The sequence below is a fragment of the Cheilinus undulatus genome, linkage group 13, assembly GCF_018320785.1.
Source record: "Cheilinus undulatus linkage group 13, ASM1832078v1, whole genome shotgun sequence".
Lineage (NCBI taxonomy): Eukaryota > Metazoa > Chordata > Actinopteri > Labriformes > Labridae > Cheilinus > Cheilinus undulatus.
In genome coordinates, this window is record NC_054877.1 from 44355964 (window position 1) to 44369107 (window position 13144).

The following is a 13144-nucleotide window of genomic DNA, read 5'->3' on the forward strand; positions in this document are numbered from 1 at the left end:
CTAAAGTGCAGTTTTTAATACTCTGTACAGAGAAAGAGTAATTTCTTTCACTGATTTACTGCAAAAGATATAGAACTCTTAAGATGGCCACACACTAAGTGGTTTTGAAATCTTAGACCATTTATGAATGTGGACGACCAAAGACAACAGGATAGTTTCAAACAACTATGGTTGCAAGATGTGCAAAAGGTGTGAGGGCGCTGACTAGACATGATCAGAGAGTAAAAGATGCAAGAATGTAGGCTCTGTACTGGAGCAACAGTAGAGCCATGAGACAAAGTGCAGAATATTTAACATTATGCATCACAGTAACTCTGGGACTGTTGATTGGTTATCAGAGTGACTCTGTGACTGTTGATTGGTCATCAGAGTTACTCTGTGACTGTTGATTGGTCATCAGAGTTACTCTGTGACTGTTGATTGGTTATCAGAGTGACTCTGTGACTGTTGATTGGTTATCAGAGTGACTTAGTGACTGTTGATTGGTCATCAGAGTGACTGTGACTGTTGATTGGTCATCAGAGTTACTCTGTGACTGTTGATTGGTTATCAGAGTTACTCTGTGACTGTTGACTGGTTATCAGAGTGACTCTGTGATTGTTGATTAGCCACCGGAGTGACTCTGTGACTGTTGTGGGGCCACCAGAGTGACTCTGTGACTGTTGATTGGTCATCAGAGTGACTTATTGACTGTTGATTGGTTATCAGAGTGACTCTGTGACTGTTGATTGGATATCAGAGTGACTCTGTGACTGTTGATTGGTTATCAGAGTGACTTATTGACTGTTGATTGGTTATCAGAGTGACTTAGTGACTGTTGATTGGATATCAGAGTGACTCTGTGACTGTAGATTAGCCACCGGAGTGACTTATTGACTGTTGATTAGCCACCAGAGTGACTCTGTGACTGTTGATTGGTTATCAGAGTGACTTATTGACTGTTGATTGGTTATCAGAGTGACTCTGCGACTGTTGATTGGTTATCAGAGTGACTTAGTGACTGTTGATTGGATATCAGAGTGACTCTGTGACTGTTGATTGGTCATCAGAGTGACTCTGTGACTGTTGATTAGCCACCGGAGTGACTCTGTAACTGTCGATTGGTCATCAGAGTGACTCTGTGACTGTTGGTCGGTCATCAGAGTGACTGCCTGGGGGAAGAAACCATTTCTGTTTGGTGTTGTTTTGGCTTGCAGTTCTCGTAATGCGTACCAAAGGGGAGGAATTTAAACAGTTTGTGTCCGAGGCATTTGGGGTCTGCAGCAATGTTACCTGATCTTGCTTGAAATTGTATTTCTCGGGCTATCTTTACTAGACCAGCATTAGCGTTTAGCTTGGCTGCATAGCAGAACGACATTCTCAACATAACACTATGCTAATGTTACTAGCAATAGGATGTTAGTAAGTGTACTAAAGTAATGTGGGGTAATTTGGGCTGGATTACTGGTGTGCTCAACCAGAATGAAATCCAAAAGATCTTTTTTCATGATTAATCCTTGGATGAAGAAGCAGGGTGAATGAAACTTCCTTGATGGTCATAAGGTTCTCTTGCAAACAAGCATGTTGAAGCAACCAATCCAAGGTCACCATTGAACTGTGATGCCTAAGACTTGGTCCAGGTGGGAGTTTGACAATTAGATGTAGTCAGCAATAGATATGAGAGGGTGCTCTGTGATTGGTGGGTCAACAAACCAATTAGAGCACCATCAAAGGGTCAGTAATGTTGGAGCATAGCTGAATATTTGGTGTTGAGATGTCTCACTGATTATCAGCAGTAAGTGAAGGAACAAAAATAAAACGACCACACAGAGATGGTGAGATGTTAAATCTGGCCGTGTTGAAGAGAATCTAAGCTTAAGCGTCCACTTACGGATGATTCATGCAAAAATTCAAACAGTCTGTTTGAAGTTGCCTGTAGCGAGCCCGTCTGTGTGTATCAATCCCACCCACACACTCTCTGCATGTGTGTGCTTGTATGTGAGTTTATATGCGTTTGTGAGTTTGCAGAGATAAGAGTTTGTGTCCTGCTGAGAGACATTTTTGCTGTTTGAAAAACATTTAAGAAAAGAGTTTAATAGTTATTTTTTTACACATTTTATATTCAGAACTCGGTGTCTTGAAGAGGCATGACAAACACACATACATGGGCAGTGTTGTCATAATAACGGGTCTTTGTATGTGTTGATAAATCTCATTGTAAGGGTCTCAAATCAGTGTAATGGTTAATAGTTTAAATTGTATAAACTGTTAGATATGAGTGATTTTTCTCAGTTTTGATAATTTTTACAAAGTGTGCAGGTTAAAATGCACAACAAATGTAAACAACAGCCTACTTTTTCTTCTGGGGCTGATTTGATGTTCACTTCAATATTATTATGGTAATATTTTGCTTTAACAATGGATAAGTACATTGGGAAGCTAAAGGTGTATGTCTTTTGGAAAGGACTTGTGGCCTTGTATAAAATTTTGTTATTTTCATACTCAAAATGTAATTTTTCATTGTCCATGGCATCGTGTTAATCTTGCAAAGCAGATGGATTTTCCAGTCTGTCATCAGGCAAATCCATCCTAAAAAGCTCCGATCCACACCGTCTGTGCCGACTGAACACTTTTTGGACCAATCAGCATAATTTGAGGAGAACGAGGCTGTAGCTATGGGCGGGATTTAATTGTACTGGAAGCTGCTTGCAATGGTCGCAATTAGCATGTAGCATTAAGCTCAGATGTACCGTCAGTTTTATCAGAATTGCGCCAACAAAAAGTAAATTTAGTTTCAGTCAAGGAGACAAAAAAATTAGACTAGAATGTTATTGCTGGACCATCTGATATTAAGATATCTCTCCACTTTCCATACAAAGTATTTCAGTATTTTTACCAGTGCCTTTTTTACTTACATCTATGTTTACAACTTGGCTGATTGAATTTCAACTTGCAAAGCCAATGGATTGGTAAGATTTCATGTCTGTCATCAGGCAGATCCATCCTGCAAAGCTCCAATATGAAACAGCTGTGCCAAGTCTGACCAATCAGCATCATTTAAGGAGAAGCAGTATCTACAGGCAGGGTTTAGTTGTATTGCAAGCTGGTAGCAATGACTGCTAGTGAAGCTATTAGCTCAGATGTAGCGACAGGGTCTATCAGATCTGGATTGCATTTCTTTATTGAAAGAGGTGCAAAGAACCTCACTGAAAGCTTCTCTTTACAGATGAGATGTGTTTGCACTTCTCCCAACCGGCCTCGGTTTGAGTTTTATCCACCAACATGCTCCAGCATTTATAAACTATGACAGCACCTGCCTTTAAGGTCACAGCCTCACCAGAATTTGTTGCAAAGTCCTGCCCTTCCAAAACACTTTTTTTGGGAGGTTTCCCAGATTAAACTGTCATCTGGCTTGCCAGGTTCATTACAGAGGATTTTTTTAGACATTTTCTAACTGCTTCACCTGCACAACACAGGACTATTGCTGACATAAAGCGCCCTGATGTTTTTGAGAATGTTGCATGTGTGGATTGGACTATTTTTGGAAGCAGAAGAGGAAAACCTCTATTTTCAAAAATACCCACCTATATAGACGATCATCAGTCTGTACCTGGGGTTTTATTTTGACCTGATGTTCTGCACGTTCTCTTTTGTGTCTTCCTGTTTGGGCCTATCGGCTCCGTGAAGATTGGTCCGTGGAAACAAGCTAGACTCAGCCCGTATCTGAAGCGGAGCAGAGTAGCATGATGCTTCAGGTACCCACAAAGACAGCCTGTAGCGCTGCCTTGGACACCTGCTTAGAAAAGCACTCCAGATTGCATTGTGCAAACAGAATGTTGCATGTATGGACTTTGTGGATATTGTGGATTAAAGTAACTGAGCACAAAGCTGAGTGAAATGTCAAAACTATTTTAAAGTTTATCCAAAATAGATGTGCCAGACACTGAGGATTTCTCTTAAATCCTTGGTAAAACAGAGAAACCTTTACAAAATAACTCAAGTAACGTTTTTTGTGAGCTTTTAAAATAAATCTTTTATTTTTTCCTTATGTAAGGTTCATTTCTATCAGAATAGCTCAGTGCCGCTGATGCTCAGGTGTGAAATGAAGCCTGATTGGTTTCCTGGGTTGAACTGAGTCGTGCTGGGAAAATTACGTGGCTCAAAAACCCAAAAATTCAAACACAGGCTTAAAGAATATGTCAGAGCTTATGCAATCACTTATTTTTACTTCTTTTCCTTGTTCTCATATTTTATATTTTATGCCTGTGTCTTCTCTTGTAAGATCCTCACATGGTGCCCTTAAGCAAGGCAGTGACTGCTCAGCGGTGGCCTTCACTTAAGTGCTTGAGCTTGTTGGAGGAAACAGCTCACAGTGTGACGGCGGAGGGGGGGTTTAGTTTCCCAGCATGAACTCTTCCCTGTGTTTGCCTTGCAGATAATCCTCGTCAGAGCAGCCATGTTCCCGTCTACATCCGCCTGCTCGACATCAACGACAACGCCCCCACCTTCGCCACAGTGTACGAGACATTCGTGTGTGAGAGGGCGAAGGCCGGACAGGTATGCTTCATCACCTCTCTGTTGAATTTTATAATCTGTTCTCCTTAATAGAGGAGGAGTGGGATTGTTGGATTTTTTTTTAATCATACCAGTTATATTGTCTTATTCTTACTTGCATTTTTACCAGGTCTGGAAAAGTCCCTTTAAAACTCAAAAGGTTCCTAGAGCTTATTGTTGTCTATGGAGCTGCAAACACTAGGAGATTATTCCACCAGTGAACATATAAAGCGACAGTAGTTTCAAACCCTATTTTTCATGCATAAATGAAGCAATGACAACATCAATACTGAAGGAAAACACATGATCTATTAGAGTGAATCAGTGCTGCAAGCCCCAACCCAAAAGGCTTGTACTTTTGAAAAGGAAAGAAAAGCGATACTGTTTAGGTGTGCCTAAAAATGTCCATTTTTTAGACCCTGATTCTGTTATCAGAAACCAAAAGAATTCCTCCAGATCCCCCACTTTGGTTAAAAGAGTCATCTTTTATCTAGATTTGTTAAAAGGTGACATACAGTTGGCTAAATGCACTCCGCTCTATTCAAGCTGCTCTTGCGTGCCTACTCTTTGCCGCTTTTTGCAAGCTGCTTTTGGCAAGCTCTACATGAGATCGACGTGGCTGTCAGTCAACACACTCCTGCTTACCGTGCTGCTTGTTTGTCATTTCCCATTCACGATGAGGATCCGTGGCAGGCCGACCAGTGCCCAGGTTTCTGGGGTAAACAATAATACAATTCCATCAGGAGCCTCTCACCGAGAACTTGACACAATACTCACGGAAACGTCCATATCTGACCATCAACTGCAGATTATTGATAAAGGAAAGTACAGCACCAACAACTCCGCTGACGCCCTGGCAACAGGGCTCATGTTCCAGCCCCAACTTAAAACATAATTCCACCAGATGCGTTTTTGGTCCATTATTAGAGCAACGGCACTACGTCATGGGTCCTGCAGTCCGGAGCCCTCAACAGCAGATACGCTTTTTTTATTTTTCCCAGATGCCAGAATGACCGCTGCACATACATTTAGCGCAGAGATTGAGCAAAGCAGAAATTTTTGCCGAAACCAAATTAAAATATCTGGTTAAATCTCAACAACAGCTGTGTTGACTCCAGACAAATGTCAAACACTTCATTACTTTCACAAAATGTCATAACCAGCGGTGCATAGTCCAGCAGTACTGCCCTGTGCTATGCATTAAAAACACGGTCAGTAGGTGTTGACGCATGGCGAAGCATGCAGTCAAACTACAGTGCAGCCATGACAGACCCAGTGGAAGTTCTGGTATCAGCCTTAGCCACCATTCAGTCGTCACTCGCCATTATGAACTCCAGGATCCAAGTCCTCGAGTACGCTCCAGCTTTCTCTTCAGCTACAATGCTGCCGCATTTGTCTACGTCAGAGAATGATGACGCCACTCAACAAGCCTAGAAGACGTCTTCATCAAGCTGAGAACTCTGCATTTTCCACCAGCCCAACAGGACAGATCCTTGCAGGTAAATGATTTTAACCTGGGAAGCTCACAGTTAAGCTACATGTGCATGTTTTGGCTGAGTTGTGTCGGTGATGCAAAAGACGGTGACTCATGCCTGCAAAACAGCCTCTTGAGCAACATTTCTGTGGCTATTCAGAAAGGTTATGTGGAAGCTTTGAAGTTTGCCTCGCCTTGCCTTGCATTTCCTGCAGAACTGAACTAAATTTTATGTAGCCAGTGTAGCATATTGGGAATGTCTTTTGCAAATATAACTTAAAACCCTCTTCAAACTGCCATGTATATCCAGTCAGTGGTGTAGCACAAAGAATGGGGCCTCCCCAGGTGTGATTTATTGATATCAGTGCATGTGTGTTGGATCGGCAGCATTTTTGTCAATTTTTCATCACCTTCTACCTCTTTTTACCAATTGTTTGCAACTTTTAATCTTTTTTTACCACTGTTTTGCTACTTTTAACCCATTTTTGCCACACTATGCCAATTTTCACCCATTTTTTGCCTTTGTTTGGCCACTTTTCTGCCCTATTTTGCCATATTTTTCTTCCCTTTTAACCTATTTTTACTCACTTTTTTGCCATTGGTCACCCATTATTGCAACCTTTTTGACATTTTCACTAGTTTTTGCCACTTTGAACCCATTTCTGGCCAATTTTTTTTTTTTTTTTTTTTTTTTTTTTTTTTGCCAGTTTGCTATAGTTGGGACATTTTTGCCAACTTTTTATTCACTTTCAATCCCTTATGACCACCTTTTTGCAACTTTGAACCCATTATTGCAACATTGTGCCAGTCTCGCCTATTTTTGCCTTTGTTCGGACACTTTTTCCCCCATTTTTGCCACATTTTTTCATCACTTCTAAGCAATTTTTACTACCTTTCCCAATTCTTTTTACCTTATTGACACTTTCAACACATTTTTGCCACTGTTAACCCATCTTTTGGACACTTTTTGCCAATTTTCTACTTTTTTTCACCACTTTTTGCCATGTTTTTGGATCACTTTTAACAATATGAATATGGTGCGCCTTTAGATTTTGGCTTAACCTTTTGTGTGCCTCGAGCAAAAAAAGTTTGAAAACCACTGGATTAGGCTATACCCATATTAAACCTGCGCTAATAGACTTTTAGCCCATTAACCCAAAGTAATAAGAATTGTCTAATAGTAAACTCAAGCACTTTCAGCCATAGTTGGTGGGCCAGTAGCAATTGTAATGTGCTCCTCTTTGATTGTTATTTTCATGACAGTGTCAACTTCCTTAAGCCTGAGTTTAGCAACCATGTGCAAATAACAAGCTAATTTTTCAACTAAATGTGCAACATGTCAAACATGTCTCCTCTTTAACACAGAGGGGTCTGATTGGGAGTTCATTTAGACCTCATATGTTCACATTAAGTCGAGGCTCTATATAGCAGCATGCAGGTAAAATGATTCTGTTTTGGCCTTTTTGAGAATCATTTATGTAACATGAAATTGCTGGATGTTTTCATGAGCTTTATTCAGATGTTTTCATGGTGCTCTACAATTCCTTATCTAGTATTCAACTGGGTTACTCACTCCTGTAGTTCATATTCTTGGCTTGAATATCAAACTGCAGAATCTCTGTCCTGATCTGAATTTCAGAAATTTCTCCACCTGTGCCCCGATGCCATGCCATCCAGCCTGCACTGCATCCCATTCAATCAAACAATGCTACATTGAGTGCGGCTCCTTGCTTTTCGCTGTATGTTCTCTGGCTTGGCTGATTCCACATGGAAGTTGTATGACTCAGCGTGGTTTGATTTCACCTCCTTTTGTGCCACCTTCTCTGTCGCTGTTTTGCACGTCAGTCTATCCACCATAAGCGCTAAACGGTAAAAATGCAGCCCTCCTCGATTAAATGACTCATTGCAGGTATTCAATTTCACATCCATCCATAAAACAGCCTGCTTGAAAATCCATCCATCCATCTTCTGCTTAAGCAAGAGAAACTACAAAGCCATGATATTGATACCACTTCTGCACAAGTTAATCACTAAGTAGAGGGCAGAGTTCTTAGGCCTTATACTGATTTATTATTAGAAACTGTGTACATCTGTTCTGATCTCTGAAACTAATTCTGCCTTTTGCCCTCTGTCGTCCATGAGAAGCCAACCCCAAGCCAGCAGACATGAGCCTCTCTTTGCCGTGGAGGAGGGTAGCTGAAGTCCAGAGCTTGGTTTGCCCCCATCTTCGCGCCCCCTCTCCCACCAGATTGCTTCACTGCTCATTTCTCTCACATAGGAACAGCAACAACTGCTTCTTCAATAGCTCAGAGCTTTGACCCGTTGGTCATCATCTGCCTACGAACTTGGTTGGAGGCTCATGCTATATTAGATGCTCAAAAAGCAATGAGTGCCCTTTAATCTGCTTGCTGCAAATAAATGATTCAGCATGATTTCTTGGACCCTTGAGTCTTAGTTTCCTTGAACACACACCACCATTTCACATTCAGGCTGCTCATGGTGAGTCCACCTAGAGGAGACAATACTCAACACATTTCTTTCTCTCATGCTGCTCTTCGAAAGGTTTTAAAATATTAAATGCACAATATGTTAAATTTCACCACCAGGGGGCTCTCAATAAAAACAATAACTGTGTAGCTAAAAACTTTAACAGTGCACTTGGGGCCTGCTTGATTCTAGAACCCCAGCAAAGACTTGAAAGTGTCTTAAAAAGAGAGATACTCCCCGGCTAAATTACAATTTACTGACTCTTAGGGGGCTTTCACACCTACGTCATTTGGTCCGAACCAAAATGATAGGTGTGAAACCTCCCTTGGACCGTGGTTAAACAGCCGGACCTTGGTCCAGCCAAAAGAGGTGGTCTGGTCTGGTTCATGCCCAGTGTGAAAGCATTATTTATATGCTTCAGATGCTTCAGATGCTTGAAATGTATGCTTCAATCAAAGTAATGTTTAAAAAAACTTAAAATGTAGATCTGCACATGACTACACTGGAATTGGGCACGTTCATGCTTCAACCACTTTCAGGTACAGTGGTGGTCCCTGGTCTCTGGCATCTGTATTTTGGGGGTTGTGGGCTGAAAAGTTTGAGAGCCCCAATCCAAACAAACATAATGAAAATCATGCATTAAACTTAGGCCAAAAAATACCTAAGTTTAACACAAATAACAAAAGCCCTCAGCTCCAGATTTTGAGTTAGCTCTAAGATAGTTTGTTGGCACATTCGCTGCTACCATAACTTAGCCGCTAACAATAGCCAAATACCATCCTCCACTGAAAACACCAATGGTCCAAAAAGAAACAAAAAAAAAATGCCAGTGCTCTGTTAACTAGACACCACCTTAAAACTCTAATTTACAAATGATATTAAGTCTTACAGTCAGTTGTCCAATATTAGTCTTCATAAACTGATGATCTCAATTGTAACCTCCACTAAAACAGAAAAATCCATCTATCACTGTCTATTTGGAGTAGGCCTGGAGAAAGACAAAAGTAGACTGTCATGTCCTCTCGTTGTTGATTAGCTTGGACGTCCCAAGCATGAACACCCAGTCACAGGGAACAGAGATGGTGCTCTCGTCGTCAGCCATAACAAGCCAAGCCTTTCTGCGTGACATGATTCTGTGTTGAATGCAGCTGCTCTTCATCTAAGATTGGTCAAAGGTAGATTTATCCACTCATCAGAGTCCACTTCTGCTAGGCCCAGGCCCGTTCTTGTCCCAACAGCCGCATCTATGTTCAGTTATCTGCAGTTCCCTTTGTTTGAGCTTCTTTATTGCATACAGCAATGGCTAACTTAAAATCCTATCATATCATTGATTTCCCTGCATATCAGGATCTCTAAAGTTCTCCAGAGACAGGCTTTGTTTGAGGTCATCCACGTTGATCACATGAATAGTCAGGGGATGGGTCTCTCAAAACTCTCTCTCTCTCAAAGACTTTGAACAGAAACACAAGCTGCTGGGATTAAGGTTACTCATGTCCACCATCTCCTAGTGTAAAGTAGTAACAACATTAGGCACCATATTTGCTGCTATAGCCTGTTTAATTCAGCAATGTTGCTTGTCGCAATTTTGCGACTTTGGCGCTTAAAGGGTTAGTATTTTAATCTGCCGGTCATCCACCTGTGAAACCGGCCAAAATCATTAAGTGCCAGCTAACAGAAATTCTGTGTACCCTGCTTAACCTAGTTTAACATGTCCATGATTTCATACGTGTGTTTGTATTGCATTGACTGATGATGATGGTGGCATGAAGGAGTGGCTGAGCATGTTTTATCCCTCCTGCTCTCTCCCTGTTGTCACGGTGCTGCTCTAGAGACAATTTTGAAATGGCAGCATAAATTTACTTAGGCTGAAACTCGGGGGTTTAGTTACCCTTTAGATGAAGCAATGCCCATGAGCATGCTCTTAATGGTTTATTTAATTGTAAATGGGACCATAATTTACCAAGTGAACATCAATCTGCAGTGAATAAGCCTTCAAACTAGATTGAGAGCACAAATTTTCAAAACTAGAGAATTAGCAGTATTAAGTGACAGCTGATATAATCGGTTATTTTAAGCAGCAGAGGACTCAGTCGGAGCTGTTTGAAGCATTTTCTCTCCTCATAAACATGAAGGGAAAAGAGGAATGAAAGACTGAGCAGAGCTGTTTCACCCTCAGAGATTTACAAATCCAAGTCTCTTACCTGGAACTGGATCCAAACCCCATCAGGGCCTGACTGCAGGCGTCTGTGCCTCTGGTGTCTCCACTTTCATTACACCCTGTTTAAACAGAGATTATTCCCTCAGCAGTCACATGATGAGTTTTACTGCAGCTGCTGTGAATCAGTGGAGGAGACGCTAATTATCAGTTCACCTCAGCCAGCCAAGGCTTAGTGTGAGAGGAGCAGCATGGACAAAAATATACTGTATGTCCTTTATTATCCCACAAGAAACATAGGCTTAAATTTAAAGAGAACCCTGCAAATGAAGATGTTTGAACCTATGGAGCTACATTCATGTATTTTATACATATGTTTTACAAAGATATACACTAGATTATACACTTTGGAGACATTAAGATGATGAATTCACCTTTAGGCTGCTGTTTTTGTGTTATTCATGTTTAGTAGTGATGTCAGATGGCTGCTCTGCTCGTCCTGTGAAGTTTCATCCTTAAGAGTATAAATCTGATCGCTGTTTTAGTGAAGAGAAAAATAAGGAGGACCTTAATTTAATGTAGATCAAGGTGAGAACGATGTGGGAAGAAGAACAAGGCGGTCATATGACATCAATACCCAGAGTGCATTTCTCAATTTGCACAAAAATGTTGAAATCTTGTGTTTCTTCATATATAGAAAAGGCACATGTTAATTTAAAAAGTCAACATGTATTTTCCTTTAAAGCCAGAGATAAGACACTGATCTATAAACAGAAACCAATTGGTTATGTCATCTTTCTTACTTTGATAATTCAAGTTTTAATCCCTGCATCTGTATCATGCACACATCATCTCATCCTGTGATATTTAAAGGTCAGATTTGCTGAATCAGCTGCCCAACTGTGATGTTTGTCTGTGCATGTGGCTTAGAGGAGGACTCAGTCAGCGAGTGGATGTCCCAACGGTGTTACACTTCCAACAAAAAAAAAAAAAAATGCAAGTAAAATAATTTCATAAGATTGTAATTTTTTTCGATTTTATAAATCGATCATGGTAAATATTTAAAAAAGAAAAAACATTTCTACAAAGTAATGTTAATGGAATCAAAATGTGGATGTAAAATAAGTGACTACATAAATATTTATCTTCTTCAAGTCAGTATTTAGTAGAGTCACCTATGGCTGCAATCACAGCACTGAGTCTGAGTGAATAGGTCTCAATCAGGCTTAAACATCTGGATACTCAAATGTGCTTCATTCTTCTTTGCAGAACTGCTCAAGCTCTGTTTTGCAGCATTCATTTTACAAGCCTTTCAAGGCTGGCTGCTGAGAAGCATCCCCGCAGCATGATGGTGCCACCACCATGCTTTACAGTTGGGATAAGAGTGTCTGTGGTGATGTGCAGCGTTTGGTGTCCACCCAACGTACTTCAGACCAAAGAACTTTCTTCCACTTGACCATGGAGTCTCCCACATGCTTTTTTTAGTGAACTCTGGTCCTGATTTAACTTGAGTTTTTTTTCAACAGTATCTTTCTCTTTGCCACTCTCCCATAAAACTTTGATTGGAGAAGACCTGGGCAACACTTATTATATGCAGTCTCTCCCATCTCAGCTGCTGAAGCTTGTAACTCCTTCAGAGTAGTCATAGGTGTCTTGGTGGCCTCTCTCATTAGCCTCCTTTTTGCACGCTCACTCAGTTTGTGAGGACGGTCTGATCTAGGCAGATTTGCACATGTGCCATATTCTTTCCATTCCTTGTTGATGGATTTAACTGAACTCTAGCGGATGTTCAGTTCCTTGGAATTTATTTTGTGTCCATCCCCTGACTTTTCAATAACGTTATCTTGGTGTGTTCTTTTGTCTTCATGGTGTAATGGTGTAAAATTCAGTGCTTGACAAATTTATTAGACCACCACCCAAAGTAAGGTTTATGCAACAGCTGCCCTAAATTAACAGCATTGGTAATTACCAAAATCATTTTTTATGTTTCTGCAATGGTTAATACACCAATATGTAGAAGCTCTTTAACCCAAATGATATTTTTAATGCTAAAATATAATTATTATTGTTATTCATTAATTTTCAAATTTACTGATTCACAAAAAAACTGAAAAAATGGTAAAGCACATTATTATTTCTTTATTAATATGTCAAATTATAGTTATTTACTTGCATTCCTGAACAGAAAAATTAGTTTTAGTAAATCCAGAAAGTTCATTTTGTCTTCTTATTCTGAATAATCTACTTGGGTTTCTTTTTTAAGACAATTAATTGTAGGAGATGTTTTTACCTTGACATGTTTTGACTGTCATCTGCAGTCTTCCTCAGAAGCGTCAGCTGACCGCTGTGACGTGTCCTTATAGGCTGTTCTTCTGTAATTGTCTGAAAAAATAAACCCAAGTAGATTAATTAGTTTTAGTGGTTGAATGTTATGCTTGATTAATTTTTGACTTCTCAGAGAAGCCCCGTGACCTGGCTGAAATTTGGATATAAAA

At 40.4% G+C, this 13144-nt stretch overlaps 1 protein-coding gene across 1 annotated transcript in view; it reads left to right on the forward strand.

The window, feature by feature from the left end:
- The window catches only part of LOC121520480 (cadherin-6-like), a 170750-nt gene that overhangs the window by 130340 nt on the left and 27266 nt on the right, over window positions 1-13144 (forward strand). The window contains exon 9 of the mRNA XM_041803944.1: window positions 4415-4536. Within this exon, the coding sequence (XP_041659878.1) occupies window positions 4415-4536 (122 nt within the window). The remainder of the gene's footprint in view (window positions 1-4414; window positions 4537-13144) is intronic.